The 21,693-nt window shown below is 45.1% G+C and overlaps 1 protein-coding gene across 6 annotated transcripts in view; it reads right to left on the minus strand.

Moving 5' to 3' along the window:
• Positions 1-4,992, minus strand: part of NECTIN1 (nectin cell adhesion molecule 1) — a 191,841-nt gene extending 186,849 nt beyond the window's left edge. For 5 of the 6 annotated variants that reach the window (XM_089537393.1, XM_089537388.1, XM_089537391.1 and 2 more), the window contains exon 1: positions 3,458-4,989. In XM_089537393.1, the coding sequence (XP_089393519.1) occupies positions 3,458-3,539 (82 nt within the window). In that variant the 5' untranslated portion in view covers positions 3,540-4,989. Of the gene's footprint in view, positions 1-3,457 lie in introns of all 6 variants that reach the window. The other variant, XM_089537390.1, reaches the window with a different exon arrangement.
• Positions 4,993-21,693: the final 16,701 nt, after the last annotated feature.

The following is a 21,693-nucleotide window of genomic DNA, read 5'->3' on the forward strand; positions in this document are numbered from 1 at the left end:
TCGATGTGGCCTTAACTTCTCATCTAGACTTCCAAAAGGCACTGGGAATGTGGCCAGTGCCTACTGCTGAAGGCTGATATCTGTGTGTGCCTGCCTTCAAGTCACCTGTCTTATGGAGACTCCATGCATTTTATAGGATTTCTTAAGCCAGGAATCCGCAGAGGTGGTTTTGCCACTTCCGTCCTCTGAAATAGAGCCTGATATTCATTGGCGACCCCCCCCACATCCAAGTATTAAACCAGGGCTTCCATGTTCAGACAGGATCTTGCACCTTTAGGGTATTTAGGCCCTGCTGAGAAAGGGCACCAATCCTATTATGAAATGAACAGCAGAATTAGCACTGAATCTAACTGTAATGCAGCTGCACCCTAATGCCATAATAGCACGGCCCCATGAAGCATTTGGCTTATCTCCTGAACCTTTGTCCACAACTGAAACAAAAGCTAAGAAGACGTTTCTTACACTTCCTCATAATCCTTTTGTGTTCCTCATACCTCTTTCAGCCTTCAGGCTCTTGCACTTTCCCACATTGTCAGTACTTCGACTGTAACCTCCTTGGGGCAGAAACCCGCCATTTTTCTTGTGCCTCTTCAAGCACCATGTACATTGGTGGTGCTGCACAAATACGAAACATCAGCAGAAGGGATTTTAGTGGGGGTTGCTTTGTAGCAAGAATAATTTTATGTTATGCTTAGGCTGGATGTACCTCAATGCTTTGCTCCTCTGAAATTTTTAGAGTGCACGTCTGCATGTAGAAAGAACCATGTTTAAAAAATCTGCACATGCTTGCGCAGAAAAAACAACAGGCAAAGACACTCACTCAAATGTGTCAAAGAGACCCACATTTCAAATGCCAAGTCTCTCTCGGGTGCGGCTATTGGTGAACGTGTGTGTCTGTCAAGGCTCCCATTTCAGCGACAAATCTCGACTCACAGAAACAAAACCAAACAGGAATGTTTCTGGAATACAAACATCACATTCTTTCTGCTCTTGAAAACACATAATATTCCCAGAAAGCCTGCTTGCAAAATATTGTTTCTTTATTGCCCTGGCAAAGAGGAGAAGACAGGCAAGAAGAATGGAATGTTTGTGCATTTGCGTGTGCAAAGTGTTTTATTAATTCATGTAGTAAATCAAGGTTGGGGTGGCCCTTCAGAAGATATTGGACTCCATTTCCCATCATCCTCAGCAGCAAACCCAATGGCTGGGAATGATGGGAGTTGGGCTCCATTAACGGACAGAGGGTCAAAGGTTCTCCAAGCTCTGCAGGGAAGGAGCAAATATTCGGGGAAAGGAAATGCCCAGCCGGAAATTTCATTCAACACAGATTTCATTCTTCTTTCAGCTTTTTGGAAGACATCTGCCCAGGGTTTGGGACATCCCACACTCAGATTTCACAAAGTGTCAGGTCAACATTTCAGGGCTCAAATTTCTGGTTTCCATGCATCCGACCACAAAAAAGTAACATCAGTTGGAATAATCCACCCCATTCCTCATCTCAGTTTTGGAGATGTTTACAGTCTGGGGCAACCTTCCACCCACCCATAGTAAATATTGATCTGTTATTCTCCGATCATCCCCTTTCACTACACAATCTGGTCTACTGAGTTGGCGCGAATACTAGGGACTAGCAATCCTCTCCAAACAAAACTTCCCCATTGCATCCAAAGCAATGGCTTCCTCCCCATAGACACAACGCCTCCTGGATTCTTGCTGCAAGATAGGGTTAAAACCTGCTATCATGTCTCTGAACCTTCCTGTGCTTCTGCTTCTCTCTTCCCTCCTTAGAAGTCACTGGCTAGTGCTTCTATGCTTGGGAGACCTCAACATCTTTCTACTGAGCCAAGTCCTGGTTCTTCTGGGCCTTTCTCTGGGCCTGGATTCAGGCTGCCCCCTGCTGTATCAGCAACACCATTGCCAAGAACCAGACCAGGATGCCTCTTTACCAGCTGCCAGCTCCAATGGGCATGGAAAAGCCAGTCCTAAAAAGCCAGCCTGAAAAGGGATACATGGCATGGGTGCCCACCACAATCCCTTTTCAGACCCAACCCTAAACCGAAGGGATCTCCCACAATTTATTCTTTATTCTCTCAAGCTGATGCCCATGTCATGAGTTCCTGGGTACAAACCATCCTTGGCAAAGTCAGTTCTCTGCCTCCGCTAAGCATCGGCTGTAAAAAGCAGCTGCATCTTTCCAGTTGCATCTCCCTCCCCCCAAACCCACAAAGAGTTTCTTCTCCAAAAAGCAGTCTTTGCACCCCTAGAAAACCACCTGGCATGGCAGATGAAGCAGCAGTAATGTATATCCAGAGATGGCACATATGCCAGGGTGAACCAAGATTCAAGAGTCCAATCCCTCCTCCCAAAATGCCAAAGAACTCGGAGTCTACTATGCGTGTTCTATTAACATCATTGATTCCATATTGGTTGGACATCTCCATCTCTCAGCTCCACAACATCTCATGGTCTGACAAGTCCACCCTTCCCATCCCCAAATCTGGATTAACACCAAGATGGCAAAAACCCAAGGAAAAATGTCCAGCTGTTCCTTGGAAAGAGTTGGCAACCATGGCCCCTGACCTGCTCAGGAGATTTTGGAGAGGCAACCATCCGCATCCAAAAAAGGGGCCACTGAGAGTCCTTCCAGAGAGTAGTAAAAGAAAGGTAATAGAGGGATCTGGAGATCGCATCTGTTGTCATCCCATCCATGTCCACGAGATCCCCTCCCAACCATGGCACTGGGGCATAAAGGTGGCAAACTTGCCAGTGTGTGTCTGTGCCATCCTTGGCAAGGGGAGATGCTGGCACTGCTCAGGGCACCAAGATCACGTCCTATTTTTCCCCTTTTCAGAAGATGGAGCCATTTGGTTCAACATTCTCTAGTACCCAACTATTATTATTATTATTATTATTATTATTATTATTATTATGGCTCCTTGCTTGTTCAGAACAGAGACCCATAGTGGCTACACCAGTCCTTCCCTCTCTAGACCAAGTGCAAGGGATCCTAGCTAGGAATGGGTGCAATTTCTTTTTGAAGAAGCTTCCATGAAAGTCACCCAGCCTTGCTTTCTGGAAAAGAAAAGGTTGCCTGGGGATTCTCGATGGATGGATGCCCTATAGCAACTGGGTCTCCCATTAGGTACCCACTTCTCCTTCGGTCTCCAGCCCAGTCAAACCAGTTAGTCTGCAGTTTGGCTCCATGACTTGCTCCCCGTCTCATCCTGCTCCATTGAGAAGTGATAGAGAGATATAGGGTGGCTCTAGACTGGGGAAGCGATCCAGGTTGAGGCCCCTTTCTCTGCCCTGTCTCCCTGCTATGGAATTCTGGGAATGGGAGTTTGTTGGGGCACCTTAAAGTGGCCTCAGATTGGATCAGTTTCCTAGCCAAGAGCCAAGCCCCAGCCCTGATGCCCGACCCGCAAGCCCCCCGCCGCCTCCCGACGTTGTCTCTCACCTGGGAAGGGTCCGAGGGCCGCCAAGCAGAGCCCCGCCGCCCACCAGCCCTGCAGCCAGCCTCGCCTCCCGGAGGCAGCCATCGGAGACCTTTGCAGAGACTCAGAGACCGAGGGAGAGAGACCGAGTTCCTGGGCTTGGTCCCGGTCACTTCAAGCTCCGCATAAGGAGAGTCCGGTCCAAAAGGAATGCAAGGCAGGGAGGGATGCCTTTTTTTTTGGGGGGGGGGGAAGTATATGATCCACTGGAGGCCCCCCGAAAGAAGTTTTCCCACGAAGGAGTTGACGATCAAGGGGTCCTGTGTCTCCCCCCAAAAGTGGCCCAGAGACCTCCCTCCTGGAGCCTCTTCGGGGCTGCTTCACACCGGATCCCGGATCCAAAGCATCGCCTCCCGAGGCTGAGAGAGTGTGCCCTTTCTCCTCCGGCAGCCAAATCCCGGATTGCCTTCTCTCCAAGGGCTGGAAGCCTAAAAGAAAGCGAGGCTTCTCCTTCTTCTCTCCCGCCCTCCTTTCCTTCCTTCCTTCCTTCCTTCCTCTTTCCTTCTTTCTCCTCCTTCTCTTTCTCTCCAGCCGATCCTGTCTCGCGGAGCCTCTGGCCGACGAGGGTGGCTTTCTCCTCCCTCCTTTTTTTGCGGCAGAGAGATCTAGTGGATCCTCCCTGCCTCCCTTTTATTTTATTTTATCTTTTTGGCGGGGAAGAAAAAGCAGAGATCCAGTCAGGTCCTCGGTCTGCTAGATGGGCTCCTCGCCTCCTTTTCTTTAGAAGAAAAGAGATCCAGTCGGTCCCCACGTTGTGCTAGATGGATCCCTCTGCCTCCTTGTTTTTTGGGGGGTGGGTGGGAAAGAGAGCTAGTGATCCCCCTTGCTCTACTAGATGGGTGGTGGAGATCGAGTCGGTCCAGTAGTTTGCTGGCGGGACAAAGGAGATCCAGCCGGTCCTCGCGATCTCCTACATAGATCCCTCTGCCTCCTTTTTTTGGGGTAGGGAGGGAAGACAGCTGGTGATCCCCTTGGTCTTCCGGTTGGATCCTGGGTGGATGGACGGACGGGAGGGGAGAGCGAGTCGGTCCACCAGTTTGCTGGGGAGAGAAAGGAGATCCAGCCGGTCCTTCCGATCTGCTAGATGGCTCCCCTGATTCCTTTTGGAAGGGAGAGAGAAGAGACCCAGTCGATCCCCCGATCTGCTAGATGAGTGGCCCTAGAGAGCGAGTGGCTTTCCCCCTCCGGTCCGCTGGGTGGATCCTCCGGCCTCCTGCCTTGCTTTGGGGAGGGGAGATCGCGTGGATCCCCTGGGCTGCTCAGAGGGCCTCCGGGCCAGGACTGCCAGGCTCCATGTCTCGCCAAGAGGCTGCGAAGCAGAGGCAGCTCTGGGCTGCAGCATCCGCGCCCAGCAGAGCCAGGAGCAAAGGAGAAGCAGAAGGAGAAAGAGAAGGAGAAGCAGCAGGGCTTCTTCCTTCCTTGCTTCCTTCCTTCCTTCCCTCCTTCCCTCCCTCTGCCTGCCTGCCTTCCTGCCCTCCTTCCTCGCTGCGCGCCCCCGCCCCACGCGCGCTCCCTCTTCCTCTCGGACGCGCGCCTCGGGCACCCGCGGCCACGCCTCCCCCGCGGTGACGTCACAGCCCGGCCAGCCAATGGCGAGGCGGATGCGGGGTTTGGAAAAAAGGGAGGCGTTCACCCTTTCCTGGCTGGGCATGGAATGCCTGTCCTCCTTTTCCCGGACGCATCCTCCACCCTCAAGCCCTTGGTGTCCGGGAAGGAAGGGGGCAAGCGTCCCAAACGCCCTCCTTTGGAGCAGAACTAAGGAACGGGGATGGATCGGGACAGGAGCAGCTTTGTCTTGAACTTTGGGGGACGTACTAAAACAAAGGACAGTCTTTGCCCATAAGGAAGCATTGGAGATGCTCCCTCTGTTTCCCTATGGACAAGTAATTCCCAATGTTTCCCTATGGGAGAGCAATTCCCCAGTGATTCTCTATGGGCAAGTATGGTTTCTCTATGGGCAAGTACTGTCTCCTTGGCCATAGGGAAACATTGGGGATTAGTTACCCATAAGGAAACATCTCCAATTCTGCTGCCCCCCCCCTCCACCGCTACAATAAAATAACAATAACAACAAAAATCGGGACTCCAGGCTGCTGCCAATTGACCAGAAGGATACAATGAAAAACATCCCAAGAGAAAGTGTTAACACTGAATTAAAACATTTTGCAGCATTGAAACAAAAGTTTCACTTTTCAGGCGCTTCGTTCCGTTTCTTTTCTCGAAGTCCCAGGAGCTGACTCTTGCAAGCCAGAAAAAAAAGTAACTTGTCCAAGGCCTTCCTCGTCTCCTGCCTTTTTCTGTCCTTCTTTTCATCCCTTGCTCACTATTGCTCTCTTGGCTTTCCTCTCCCTTGCAAGTGAAGCACATCGCATTGAAAGTGCTATAATCCTGCAATATGGAGACTTGCTCCTGGTCCCTGTCCAGAACACATGGCAGAAATAACTCAGTCTGAGGCTACTTTAACCGCCGTGGCTCAATGCCAGGGAATTCTGGGAACTGTCGTTTGGGGAGACTTTGAGCCTTCTCTCTGTTAAATCGAGAGTTATCTATAACATCTCTCAGAGAGCTCTGGTGCCACAATAAACTACAGTTCCCAGGATTCCCTGGCACTGAGCCTGAGCAGTTAAAGTGGTCTCAAACTGGGCTATTTCTGCAGTGTGTTTGGGACCTGTGTCTCTTCTGTGAGTTGTTCTGATGTTCTTGGTGAGTAACCTTTTAAAGCAGATGTGTGACAAACCCAAATGCCAATTCTGTCTCCATTTCCACTCTGGCAATGCTGCATTAGGACCTAATGCCATGCACATCCCTATGGGCAAGTATTCCCCAATGTTTCCCTATGGGCAAGTATTCCCCAATGGTTCCCTATGGGCAAGTATTCCCCAATGATTCTCTATGGGCAAGTATTACCCAGTGTTTCCCTATGGGCAAGTATTCCCCAATGATTCTCTATGGGCAAGTATTCCCCAATGTTTCCCTATGGGCAAGTATTCCCCAATGATTCTCTATGGGCAAGTATTCCCCAATGATTCTCTATGGGCAAGTATTACCCAGTGTTTCCCTATGGGCAAGTATTCCCCAATGATTCTCTATGGGCAAGTATTCCCCAATGATTCTCTATGGGCAAGTATTACCCAGTGTTTCCCTATGGGCAAGTACAGTGGAGCCTCCTCATACGCTGCCTTTTTATAGGCGGCTTTGAGCATAGGCGCTCAAAGCCGCCGGCGCGCGCAGGGCGGAAGGGGCGGAAGGGGCGGCGCGTCCCATTCAATTGAATGGGCGCGCACCCATTGTGCCTCGCGTGCCGCCGCACCGCCGCGCACGAGCCCCATTGGAAACAATGGGGCTCGAGCATAGGCGGATTTTTTTATACGCGGAGGGATCCGGAACGGATCCCTCGCGTATAATAAGGTTCCACTGTATTCCCCAATGATTCTCTATGGTCAAGTATTCCCCAGTGTTTCCCTATGGGCAAGTATTCCCCAATGATTCTCTATGGGCAAGTATTACCCAGTGTTTCCCTATGGGCAAGTATTCCCCAATGTTTCCCTATGGGCAAGTATTCCCCAATGATTCTCTATGGTCAAGTATTCTCCAATGTTTCTCTATGGGCAAGTATTACCCAGTGTTTCCCTATGGGCAAGTATTCCCCAATGATTCTCTATGGGCAAGCATTCCCCAATGTTTCCCTATGGGCAAGTATTCCCCAATGTTTCCCTATGGGCAAGTATTCCCCAATGATTCTCTATGGTCAAGTATTCTCCAATGTTTCTCTATGGGCAAGTATTACCCAGTGTTTCCCTATGGGCAAGTATTCCCCAATGATTCTCTATGGGCAAGCATTCCCCAATGTTTCCCTATGGGCAAGTATTCCCCAATGTTTCCCTATGGGCAAGTATTCTCCAGGGTTCATACACTTGCTCATCTCTCATGGTGATATATGCCAGCATTTGCCAGCAATCCCTTTCTGCATTCAGCATAGGACAAAGAAGTCAGTCTGTGCATGAAAGACAGAAAGAGAAAAAAGCCGCAAACCTGACATCGGAAAGCATGGCACAGTTGTGGCTTTGACTTTTGCAAAATTTGATTATTTTGCCATGTTGATTCATACCTTCTCTCTAGGAACCTCTAGGTCCTCCAACACAACTCTGCCAGAAATCGATCATATAGTTGTGCTGAAGAACACCAGAAGTTCCTAGAGAAACTGCTTCTCTAGGCATTTGTAGACGATCCTCCAGTATGATTCTATGATCAACTTCTGGCAGATATTGACCATAGAGTAGTACTGGAGATTCTTAGGCGTTTATCACACTGGGGCTAGTTTCGGCATTAAAGAGAGATGAAAGGGCATTAAAAGCATCCCGCAAATAAAGTGAAAATGGCGAGTAGTTGTGCGACATAAAGTGATATCGGAAATGCATTGTCGCTGAAATCCCGAAAGGAAAAAGATGCACGTTAATGCAGGAACTGATTTAGTATATTTTCAGATGTTTTTATTTGTGTGCCGAATGCTTTGAATGTTTTTATCTGTTGTAAATTGCCCCAGGGCTCTGGTGGGTTGGGAGTGATACATATTTGCTATTCATTAACTAACTAATGAATTAAGATTAGAGTCCTGTCCCCAAACATTGGTGGAGCATAAAGCTCTGTTGGCATACATAAACAGACAGAGTCCAAATCCAAGGGAGGAATGTGGCTGGTAGCTTCCCAGCTCTTTAGGAGGCAATTCCAGGACTGTTCCTGGGCCTTTCCAGTCAGTTTTCCAGCTATGGGAGGCCCACAAAGATGTGGCCACATTCCTTTACATAGCAGACGAATGGGGAGACAGTTTGCACAAACGGATAGCAAGATAGCTCCTTGTGCTAAATTACAATTACTGGAACCATCAGATGTTATGCTTGCTTCCATGATCAGGCTGCCTTGGTTTTCTTTCAGTTCAGATCACTAAATTCATGAAATCCATTGATGGTGAACAGTGAAGGAAGGCATTTATGGGATTTTGTTGAGGGAGGGTAGCCATGTTGTCCCTTACAACTAAATAAGATTACATACCCAACTCTCTTCCATGCCAGCATTCTTCGAAGATGCCAGCCACAGCTGCTGGTGAAATGTCAGGAATATACTCTTCCAGAACATGGCTGCATAGCCCGAACCCCGCCCCCCAAAGCTATAAATACGATGAATTGTGAAATACACATCACAGAGATCCTTTATGAGGCCGATCAAACAACGTAAAACCCATCATAACCTCAAAGCACACTGGCTTCTTCATCAGGCACAAATGGTAAAAATCATTTAGTGGCAGAGGGAGGGTCAGCATTGTTGTCACAGATTTGCATCTTGCTCTTTGCAGGATTCTGGGAGTTGTCATCCAAAATGTACCTCCTCCAGTTTTGGCCACCAATTTCGATGGCTTTTAAGGGCTCTTTCTGCTCTGCAGGCCCAGGACACTGGACCATGCCATGTCTGATCTTTTCCCACTTCATCTGATGGAGAAGGACTTCCTAGTCACAAAAGCCAGTCCACCTTTTGGGGTTCCTGGTTTTGCACTCTTTCCTTTCCTTTCCTTTCCTTGCAAAGGTAGCCCTCCCATGTGTATTCCTTGTTCTTGACCAACAGTTCTTCATCCTTAACTCGAATTCCTTTGTCCTTAACCAACAACATCCAGTCACTTTTTGTGTTCCCAGTTGGGCAATGACAGTGAGGGACAAAAAAAAGGGAGATGGAAAATGCAGCCACCCTTGTCAGTCACGCCATCAAGAAATGCATGTTGATTTCAGGCCCCATTAGAAGTCGTCCCGGAAGAAATCAATGCTTGGCAAAGAAGAGAACACAGAGTCTGAAGGGGAGGATGCTGTGCACAATGGGGAAATGGATGGGGCGGGGGGGAGAGAGAGGTTTTCTAAAAAGCTATTAAAAGACGACTTCCAATGTCCTTTCAAGCCTCTGTGTTGCTTATCTTGTGTGTGGTTCATTTCCACACATGCAAAGGAAGCTTGTGGTGGCTGGACATCCAGCCAGTTTGACCACTTCAAGAGAAACCAAAATAATAGGTTGCAGAGAATTGTGAGGTTTCACTGCATCCCAACTGCTTCCAGGTTGGAGATGTCATTTTCAATATCATATTGAGGTTTTTGTAAAAACATATTCCCTGCAAGTAGAAAAAATAGTCCATCAGGGGATCATAGCCTAACTCATTCCTTGATGTGCTAGTTTACTACTGGCAGGACATTCTTTTCCTGAAAGTGACCATTTTGAAATGCTATTTGTTTATTGTATTTGCAGCAGGTACATCCTCCAGTCAGTTCAAGTTGGCATGTGTGGTTCTCCTCCTCTCCTCTTGATCCTCACAATGGCAGTGGCAACCCTTGAGAGGTAAGTTAGGCTGAGAGAAAGAGGCCCAAGATTCATGGCTCCGTGTGGGACTTGAATTGAGATCTCCTAAGCCAGTCCAACATTTTAACTACTACATTACACACTTGCTGTCTGGAATGGTATGATTTAGTCTGCCACCTTCCTTTATAACCAAGTGTTGCTTCGTAGAAAGCTAAGTCACTTCCCTTTCCTTGCTTAAGTCTACAAGCATTTTGCTGTTATGCAAGTTGTTTCTGACTCATGGCGACCCTAATGCAAATCTATCATGGGGTTTTCTTGGCAAGATTTGTTCTGAGGAGTTTTGCCACTGCCATCCTTTGAGGCTGAGAAGATGTGATTTCCCTAAGGTCAACCAGTGAGTTTCATTACCAAGCAGAGAATCAAACCCTGGACTCTAGAGTTATAGTCCTATGCTCAAACCACTGTGCCACACTGGCTCACAAGCATGGTTCTTGATAAATTAGTATAAAGACTCCACATTTTCAAGTGATCTTGTGAGTGTGTAGTTCTGCCTATTTCAAATTAAATGGTACTCTCTTTCATCTAGTCTTTTTTCAGTCTCAGATTTTTCTTTTCCCCTCATTTTTGTCATTTCCTCTTCAATAATGTCTGTTTTTTCTTCCAGATTTGTCAATCTTTGTTTGGCATTATTTATATCTTTCTTTATGTCTTCCAAAGATTCCCTTATTTCTATAAGATGCGGTGCAAAGAAAAAAAAGAGTTACTCTTATGCATGATACAAATGTCATATGCCATAATTTAATCTGGCTCTGCTAGTCCTGGAAACAGACAAACACACCCAAGCCCTACCCTTATCACAGAAAATCTTATTGAGACACCCCCTGGTTTCTGAATTTTTTTGGGAACTGATCATTTCCAATCATAGTGCTGTTATTCCACTTTAACTGCCACATTTCCATCCCGTCAAAACCAGATAGAATTCTTAACATTTTAATACTTTCCATACCAAACACAGCTGAATTCCATGCACATCTATGCTAGAATAATCCCCATGCTACAATTTTCAGGCATGCAAAGCACAGCTCGCTGGTATGCTTGCCAGCTTAGCAATAAGTCCCACCGCAATGGCTCAAGCCTGGAAAGCAGAACTCAATACTAGGCATGTCTATGGAGAAGAAATCCTCCATGCAACAGCTTTCAGGCAGGCAAAGCACAGATCAGTGATATTCATACCTGCCTAGAAATAAGCTCTGCTGCAATGGCTTCAAGCATGCAAAGCATAGCTCAATACTACACATGAGAAATCCCCCATGTAGCATCTTTCAGGCATGCAAAGCATAGCTCAATACTACACATGAGAAACCTCCCCCCCCCCATGTAACAGCTTTAAGGCATGCAAAGCATAGCTCAATACTGCACATGAGAAATCCTCCATGTAGCATCTTTCAGGCATGCAAAGCATAGCTCAGTACAATACATGAGAAACCTGCCATGCTACAGCTTTAAGGCATGCAAAGCATAGCTCAATACTACACATGAGAAATCCCCCAGGTTACAGCTTTAAGGCATGAAAAGCATAGCTCAGTACTACACATGAGAAATCCTCCATGTAACAGCTTTCAGGCATGCAATGCATAGCTCAATATTACACATGAGAAATTCCCTATGTAACACTTTTCAGGCATGCAAAGCGTGCATAGCATAGCTCAATTGTATATTTGCCCACCTGGTAGTAAATATCAGTGCAGTTGCTTTCCAGCTTGCAAAGCATAGCTCAGTTTGGGTATACCTACTCAGGGGAAAGCCCCCATGCAACCGTTTCCAGACATGGAAACATGTCTCACTTCTATGCATGGCTGTTCAGCTCATGTGACACTTCCCTAGACTGCAAAGCAGAGCTCTCTTCCCATCCCTGCTCTGAAACAAGCCAGCCGGCCTCACAAAATCCTGGTCAAAAGGCCACCAATTATTACTCATATTTGACAGGTAAGCAATGGAAAAACTAAAGAGACTGGCAATTAAGACAATGCTAGGCAGACAATGAGTGGCTTGTTGTTGTTGCCGTTTTATGCACTATTAAAAATAATTGGGAGTCAGAAACACTTGCTGATTAACTGAAAAGTGAGTGTCATGGAGAGATCTACCAGGAACTAGTCACAATCTACTTTCTGTCCACCTTTGTTGTAACAGTTGAGCAAAGTTCCTTGGAAACTAAGCAGTCTGCATTCCTGAGCCCTGGGCTGCTGCTGCACTGCAGATTTAATGCAGCTTGCCACCTCTTTAACTGTCATGGCCCCATCCTATGGAATGTAAGGTTGGTAACCAGTGTGCTATCCAACGGAAAACGAACTCGTTCCATCTTCCGTGAGACAGATTTGCACTTGGAGTGGAGATATTTTGGCTGGGAACAATGGAAGGTATTATCCCATATATCTAGGAGTTGCCAGATTGGGGTATACTACTCCCAAGCAATTTACTAATCCAACCTGCATGCATGGATGTTGACCGATCCCCACCGGGTAAGACTTTAAGTGGAAGGCGTCAAGTGTTCCATTTTGTGCAGCAGCCAGCTGGAGATTCAAAGCTATCTAAGAGAGGCGAAATCGTATAACCCCCACTGTAAAATCGCTCTCTAGGCTTGAATACTAGCTGCATTGTAGTAAGTAAATTGGCCAGCTTTTGCAGGCGCTGTCATGCTCATGAAGTTCCTGAAATTGCAATTAAAGCATGACACAACATTTGGTCTGGGGATGAAAAAACAAATGCCAACACTTATAAAAACATATAGACAGTATTTCAGACACTGAAATTGTCCAACTGCAATGTTGTTTATTACAAACTGCATTATTTCTGCAGTGCAGAGGCATCCTGAAACCCCAATATGTGTTTGCGTTCATACCTGGAGGCTAGAAAAGTTATGTTTTTGGATCCTGACTCTAGTTAATTATTCTTTTTTTAAAAAAACCTTCAGCATCTAAGGTCCTGCAGAGAATGCATACCTGGAAGAGCTTTTCCCCATAGCCAGTAAAACCAGTGCACTGCCCTTAACATTGTGTCCAAAGTGCCTACTCAGTTCTTTCTGCACCAATCCTTCCCAGGTTTTAGTTTGCTATTTCTTTTGGTTTTTACAGCCATTGCATGAGCAAGCCACAACATAGGAGTAGCTGAAAGCTCTCTGCGAAAGCTTGCCATTAGTATGATTATTAGCCCCAGAGCTGATATTAATATGTAGGGGAAAGAAATTGCATTCCCAAACACTCCTCTTTCTCTGGGTGGCTCAGTGGCCGCTTTTGTTTGGGGCCCAGCCTTGTCACTCTATGCTGGAGGAAATATTTGACACTCTTGTCACTGCTGCTGAGTACCTGCTGCGTTTTTCCTGCCGCACTTGATTACATTACCTTTCGGTGTTTATAAACATTCAGATACTGTGCAGGAATGCTGTATCAAACAGGAGCTGCACGTCGGCATTTCAGCATGCTTTTTGCTGCTTCGCCTGTAAACACTCCGCATGCACCTGCACATTGCTGCATGGCGAATGAGATGAACAGGGGACAGCATTAGATGGAGAATGCAGAGACCTGGATTCAAGTTGCTCTTCAGACATACTGTCTGGCTTTGCACCAGTCATTCCACCACCACCACCACCACATCCCTGTGGTGAGGATGAAAATGCAGGAGAAGAATCACTGCTGGTGGTTTGCAAGTCAGTGGGGCAGGCCACATTATATGGGTTTTATTCTGAACTCTAAAGGAGATATGTAAGGCATGACACCTCTTTGTGATGGTTGGGGGTTCAGTACCTTCGATGGTTCCAAAATCTAGATGGTTCCAAAATCTGGTTCCAAAATCTAGAACCTGGAGTGGATTCACCACTTCCACTGACACTGGAGGCCCATCCACCAGTGTGGTATAAACTACCTTGGAATGAAATAAAAAAATGAATATTTAAATAAATGCAAAGGCCGCTGTTGCTGGGATATATCATGGGGTCCAACAAAAGGAGCTTTTCCAAACGTCACCAGTTATAATCTGACTATGGAGGGCACACCTACATTGTAGAAATAATATAGTTTGACACACTTTAACCACCAGAATCCATACTTGTAGTTTTTTGAGGCACCAGCACACTCTGCTAGTGAAGGCTCAAGACCTTGTACAACTACAAATCCCAGCATTCCATAGGATAGAGCTACAGCAGGGGTTCCACTATTTTTATGATGTAGATACACCTGCAGTCAATCAAAAAAAAAGCTCATAACCCTTATGGTGCCAAGGTGATATCCTATGAAACAGAAGGCTAACTGTTCCAAGTGATGAAACCGGAAGAGTGGATGATGGATGGGGTTGTCTGGGACCGCTGAGCTCAAGGGCAATTGCTCTGAGGCCTAATGATCCAACTCTATCCCAAGGCTCTGTACTTGGAAAGGTAAAACCTTATCACCCTCAAGCCAGAAACCCAAATTAAGAGATGGGTTATGCACTGATCTATTATAATGCAATTGCTTATTTTTTCTTCTGGGAGACTTTTGGTAAATGGCTGGCGGTTGAAGAAAATAGCTCTTAATGGACTGACGCTGTGCTTTCCTCTCTCTTTTTGTCTCTCTCATTGTGTGTTTTCACATGGCTTTCAGTTCCATACTGTTTTTGTATTATATTTTCTTCAACAGAGTTTTAGAATAATAACCTTGTGTATTTCTTTTTTTTTTTTAAAAGAAAATCCCTGTTCCTTTTATTTTGTCTGTACTGATCTGCATGCATCTGAATTTCATTATGAGCTGTTTTGACTTCCAGTTCTCAGAACATGTGGATTGACAAGAATTTATTTTAGGTCTATGTATTCAATTATTTTAATAGTGTCAACAGTTTAAATTCTGTTTTAATAGTGGTCTTTTGGTATGTTTTCAACTATATTATACTCACTTTAATTTGTAAGCTGCTTTGAGTCTCAGTTTTGGGAAAGTGAGTAATAGATAAAGATTAATAAGTATGTTAAGTATTAATAAGTATAAATCAAGTTATATTTTTAACAACAGCAACTTACTCTTGCCTGAGGAATGCCAAGGAATAGGACTTGTAGCAGGCTAATGTTCTCCAATCTGGTGCTAGACGTGTTGGGCTACAATTCCCATTAACATGCCATCATCCCCTGTTGGATGTTGTAATCCAAGTCTATTAGGTTGGAGAGGACTGGCATAGGTGCCAAGATACCAAACTTTGTGTTCATAGCTTCTTCAGTTGACCCTCTGAAGGAACCTCCAACATCCTTACCAACTCTTGGCTCATCACCTCTCCTTCCTTTGCTACTCATGATTTACTACACCATGCTGCAGTCCATTAAAATGTATCTATACTATACTTTAAAATGGCTGCCTGGATGTTAACACTACACCAGTGGTTCCCAACCTTTGGCTCTCCAGATGTTCTGGACTTCAGCTCCCATAATTCCTGACCGCTGGCCAAGTTGAGATCTGAAGTCCAAAACAAATGGAGGACCAAAGGTTGGGAACCAGTATGCTATCCGATTCCATGCGCTCAACTGCAGTCACCAGACTAGAGCTGAGATCCTACATTGTTTCCATATAGTGTCAATATCCACTGGCAGAGTTAGGTTACACATTTTGTTGTTCTTGTGTGCCTTCAAGTCATTTCTCATTTATAGTGACCCTAAGGCATTTGCCTATCATGGGGTTTTCTTGGCAAGTTTCTTCAGAGGGGATTTGCCACTGCCATCATCTGAGGCTGAGAGAGTGTGACTTGCCCAAGGCCACCCAGTGATTTTTTCATGGCCAACCATGGAATTGAATCTTGGTCTCCCAGTGTCCTAGTCTCAAACCATTACCACATGCTGGGTCTCTCAGGTTACGTAATAGATATACTGAATACCAATGTAGCGCAATATCTATGGATCAATAATCAATTAACATGGCTGGCAACTAATAGGACGTCGGCCTTTGTGTGTTATCTAATAGGACCAAACTGAGACCACAATAAGGTCTGGGACCCGGTCCTTTGGCTATTTTGGATATCTCCTGAACTATTGCTTTGGATTTTTGTAATTATTCTTTTGGGGCTCTTGGAACAAACATTTTTAACACCATCTCAAACCAGATGTAACATTTAGACAAAGATGAATATCTCAAATATTTTCGTGCCAACTCAGAATCAAACAGCAGCCTTATCCCCCCCCCCCCCCCCATTTGCTGTTTTGGGTCCCTTTTGCGTGGAACTCAGTGTGAAAGGAACGGAAAGGATGGCAGATGCTGCCACAGAAACTGTTGTTACATTCACAGCATGGGCAAAATCCAGCCACATAAGGTAAATCTAGTGACAAAAACCATAAAATAAATAGTGTGGGCCTTTAAAGTGTCACCGAACTTTTTATTGCCTTGGCTGTAACAAACTAACCTGCCACCTTTATTCCATCCCTGGAAGGCAGCTCAAAAGAAGCCATCATAGATGCCGTGCTAATACCTATCTGAGAGCTATTCTCAGTAATTTAGCTTCATTAGTCCCAGAGCAGTCTTTACTTGGGACTCTCATAAGCCACTCTCTTTGGCCTTTTCCCTCATCAGTAACAGTTTATCAAGAAGACCTGCCCGCTACTGAAACAATGGCTGAACATCTGAGCACATTATAAAGGAGCTATTGAGCCTTCTAGGGCCCTTTAATGTTGCAGAGTTATAGCGCTCTGATTCAACATGAATCAGGATTTGAATTCTGGTCTCCTGGCATCATAACCTGGCATTCAGACCACTATACCCAGATTAAGTGGAATGTTCCAAAGAACCATTTAAGTCCAAGTGTTGGTGAAACTATAATGCCTATTGCCCACTGTTTCTGCAACTGTGAGTGTGAATGCAAAACAAGCAAACTGCAGACTCCTGATGCATTCAGTACACCTGGAAATCAGCCCCAAATCTTGTGAGGTTCAGTTCAGGGAAGACTCGGCATCCCCTGTTCCCATATTTATTAAGGGAAAAGGTAAGGGTGGTAGTATAACTTTCTAGCACCATCTAGTGTCTGAAAGATGATGTCTAAATGACTAGTTTTCATACCAGATGTCCGGCATTGGACTGGACAGCAGGAGGTACAGCTCTCTTATCTAGCTAGGATGGCTATTGCCTTGGATATGTGGTGTCCAAGAGTATATAGGGAAGGGTATTTTCATCCTTTGAATAGATCCCTGATCCTACATTCCCACTATCCTCACACACCTTTCCCATGGTGAAAGTACAGCCAAGGGAAAAAAATATCCTTTAATATTTATTGATGTTCAATGGGATAATGTGCCTACTTGGATGCTAAGAAAATGTTCAGATGAATTGTGGAATACTGGATAGATTTAAGCTTCTGAGAGTGACTAGGGCTGAGATTCTACACAACAGTCTACATTGTGTAACCTTACGGATCCTTAGCTATGTTGCAGAGGCGCAACAAAACTTTGTTGGTGAATTGTGAAGATGCATACCAGGATACCAACAAGAGCATTCCAATTCACATCAGGCACATCTGATGTGCATCAGGCACATTGGATGCACATTTGGCACTTCTAATGCACATTGAACACTTCTGATGTGTATCAGCAAGCCTATTGTGCTCCAGCTCTTCCTAGCCCGTGTCTGGATGCACACCACAAAGTGCCCCAAAGCACACTCAGGTCCATTGTGCATTTAGCCATCAGTTGTGCTGTGCATGTGGAGTAACTTTTTTGGACTTGCAAAATAGATACATCTGGCTGAAGGAGATGAAAACAAAGTTCCAAAGGCAGAACCATTGCAGATGCACAAAGATTCATCTACAGTAGTGTGTCAGTGTGCATACTGCCCCACAATAACTATGGTCACTCACCATTTCTCATACACTGAGTTACAGTGGTGTTCATTGTAGGGAGTGCATAGTGCCAGTGTGGTATATTGGGTTGAATGTTGGACTAAGATATCTGGAGACCAGGGTTAGAATCTCCACTTAATCATGGAAACCCATTGGCTGACCTTGGGCATATTTCATTGTCTCAGCATCAGATGAAGGCAAAGGAAGTCTCCTCTGAAGAAATCTTAGGCTTGGATTTGGGTAAGATGAGAGGGCTGGGTGCAAATCTCCAGCTCAGCTAGTAAAGCAACAGTTTGCTACAGTTTGCAAGGATTGTTTTCTTGCTTCAACTTGCACAGACTCTCCAGTGGGTTTATGCATTTACTTTACTTAGCTTCCTCTTTCCCTCCCAGTCATGGTGGTACCAGAAGTTACTCTTTGCCTCTACTTTCTGACTAGAAGAAGCAAATACTCTAAATTGCCCCCTTGAATCTCAATATTCCTTATCCCATCTCCCTAAGCAAGTGAAAAGTAATAATCCCCACCTTTCACCTTGATCTGAGAACAGCCCCTTTACTAAGTCATACTTTCAAAATTGGAAGATACCAAAATCCATGAATGCTCAAGTCCCATTATATATAATGGAAAGTAAAATGGTGTCCCTATCTAAAATGGCAAAATCAAGCTTTGCTATTTGGAATTTGTGTATGTTTTAAAAATATTTTCAAGCCATGGATGCTTAAATCCATGGATAATGACTCCATGGATAAGGAAGGCAGACTGTACATTCTCACTGTGTGTCTGAATGACAAGTTGTGAGCAAGTGTTGCTGGTACTAAATGCATAATGGTTAATGTCATCACTAGGTGCCATCTTTAGGTCCCCAGTTTTGGCCCAGAAACCTCAGGGTCTGAGATGTTACACCATGTAGTATAGACACTCCCAAGATCTGCAGGTGATCCACCAAATTTTGGTAGTTCCCTGTGTGAAAACCTCTGTATCTTTCCTCATGATGATTGCCTGCATGCTCCCTCTGAATTGTTTGTGTCCCCAGAACCAAGTGAGTGAAGCTGGTCAAGAATGGATGATGAGGTCCTTCAGGTGGAAACTGGCGACCTTGCCGTTCCCTGTGGTTAAAAAGAATGCTGGAACCTGGCCTTTGGTTTGCAAGGAAAGAAAGCAAGAAAAAGTAACACACAAGCAAAAGCCACCACCATCGCCTAGGTACAACAAGTACTTAACAATGTAAAAAGCACACAAAGGCAGGGAAGAAGAAAGCACAGAGCCTGCTGCAGGCAGAGAGCTCTCTCTATCTCTCTAACCAACCTCTGTGTGAAAGAAAAAACTCAGGGGACAGCGGGAGAAACCACACAAAAGATGAAATGGTACAGGGCTTTTCTCTTCACATTTCAAAGGGCAACAGAAGGAGGCCTGGTAAGCAGTCACCTCCCTCCCATCAACCTTCCAGCTAGACTTCAAATCAGGCCTCATTCCCCACCACTACTACCATTTTTTGCTGCTTCTTTTGCAGATTTCACTATGGAATGTGCGCCAGATATTTGCACATCTTTGCAGGATATTCCAAATCTGTTTGACACCTGATGTGATTGGATTTGATTTCTGTCTTAGATATGAGGATGGAGGTATGGGGTGGTTGATGCATCCTGGATTTTGGCAGTTTGCAAGGCAGTGATGTTTCATACTTGACAGCAACTGAAGGGCAGCATTTAGTAAGTGACTGCAGAGCTGACATGCAATGGTTAATAGTATTTTTGTATTTAGTGAATAGTACGAGATCCCTGCCATTCAGTGGTGTTTAGAATCTGACAGCAAACTGCCTCTTAGATGCTAAGTGTTATGCCATTGTTGTTGTTGTGTGCCTTAATTTCAGAAAATGCTGTTTCTTAAGCAGAAAATCCTGTTTTCTATGCAAATAACCCATGCACAAATTTTGCACAAAACAAAGCTGTCTCTGCACTGCAGAATGATGCAGTTTGGTACCACTTTAACTGCCATGGCTCAGTGCTATGGGACTCCTGGAGCTGTAATTTTGTAAGACATTTAGCCTTTTCTGTCAGAGAGCTCTTGGTACCACAACAAACTACAAATTCCTGGACTTCATAGCACTGAGCCACAACAGTTAAGGCAGTGTCAAACTGCATTATTTCTGTACTGCTGATGCATCTCAAGTCCCTAGTTATAGCATTTTCTGCACAGGAAACTGCTTTTGCTAATATTTCATTTACCATTTTGCAATGGCTTTCATAACAGCCTGATTGTTTCCTGCTTCACTTGTTTGTCATTGTTATTTTAAAGTGATAGATTCTGGATGTTCACTGCTTTGTTTAAAAAAATGGCACCTGCAAGTTGGCAAAATCAAGTGTGACTTGCTTGCCAGTGTTTGTTTGTTGTGGCGTCAGATGTCTCTGACCACGAAGGCTAAATAGCTCACAAAACTACAAAGCCCAAATTCCATAGCATGGAGTCATGGCAGTTAAAAGAGGAGTCAAACTTCATTATTTCTGCAATGCAGATGCAGCCACAGTCAACTTGTTAGTATTTAAGGAGCCACGGGGGTCTCTGTTTCTTTTCTTCCCCTCTGCTGATAGACTTAATGCTATAAAAGGTGGAGCCTTCTAATGATGTGGAATGTATATTTCCCTGTCTTTATTTTCTTCTGCAGTAAAATGGAAAAACATGCAATCATCTTCTTGCCCTCACTGCCAAATAGTTCTCCATTATCTCATAACAGCTCTGCCCTTTCGGTGAGGTCTGTGAGCACATTCTCCCTCGCTGTCTCTCTCTGGTGGGTGGACTCTGCACAATGTAAATTGATGATGTGAAAAATGAAATGGCTCCTATTCCCAACCCTTTGGCTGTAAAACAGATCCTTGCCATCTCACAGCAAGGCAAGCTACAAATTTCAACCTTCTCAAGAAGATGTGGCTTCCACTGGAGTAACCCCCCCTCCATCCCATACTTGCTACTTTTTGGTTGAGACCCAACTTTACTTTAATGAAAACATCCCCCAACAGAGCAACGTTGCACTCTACTGAATACTAATGTAATGCAATGTGTGTAGGTCAATGGTCAATGGTCAATGGTTAATGGTTAATGATAATGGCCAACAGGGACATAGCTACTGGGAAAGGAACCAAATGAGGGTGCTGTCCTCCCAATAGCAATTTGTCCCTCCAAATGAAATTTTCCTTCGGTCCTCAGACGTCCGGCTCTGCAATAAATTAAAACTTCAGCTAAGCATTTAGAAATACAGTGTAAGCATCCAAAGCAAAGGGAGAGACAAGATGACCCATGGAGTACTAAACAGAACAAATAGAAGTTTTCTAAGTATGAATGATTTTCATTGTCTCTTTCTCTGCAATGCTAGAAATCTGGGGATTGAAGGGAAATTTCATTGGAGAAGATGAATTCTTATTTGGGGAGCAATGCCTCCTGTAGGTACACCCTTGCTTACAATACAATTGCGATGTGCAAGGCACAGAGGAAATGTGTAGCAACATTGCACATTTCCATGACACTATATCTACTTTAATACATTATGCTACATTCAGTACATGTTTAGCTCTGCTTATATCACTTTCAGCTAGATACAACACTTCTGCAAAAAATCACTCCACAGGCACAACACAAATTATACCTGTGTACATCACAGGATGCTAGCCTTTGTATATCCACTCATGAGCAGTTCAAGTCTCTAAAACTGCACTGGAGGACAAAAACAGCCAGTGAAATGCTTTTCTAGCATAGGTGTCACTGGTGTGTATCTGGGTATGTGCCTTCAAGGTGCCTGTTGACTTAAGGTGACCCCCATGGATTTCATAGGGCTTTCTTAGGCAAGGAATACTCAAGAGATGGTTTTTGTCAGTTCCTTTCCCTGAAACAGACCCTACAGCATCTAGTATTCACTGGTGGTCTCCCATACAATTACTAACCAGGGATGGCCTTGCTTAGCTTCCAAGATCAGATGAAGTCTGGTGCCTGAAGAGTATTTTCCAGGCTAGCCAAAATGGCTCTCAAGGGCATGGTTCCAGTGGCT

The sequence above is a fragment of the Sceloporus occidentalis genome, unplaced genomic scaffold, assembly GCF_023333645.1.
Source record: "Sceloporus occidentalis isolate IW3139 unplaced genomic scaffold, rSceOcc1.0.p SCAF_9, whole genome shotgun sequence".
Classification (NCBI taxonomy): domain Eukaryota; kingdom Metazoa; phylum Chordata; class Lepidosauria; order Squamata; family Phrynosomatidae; genus Sceloporus; species Sceloporus occidentalis.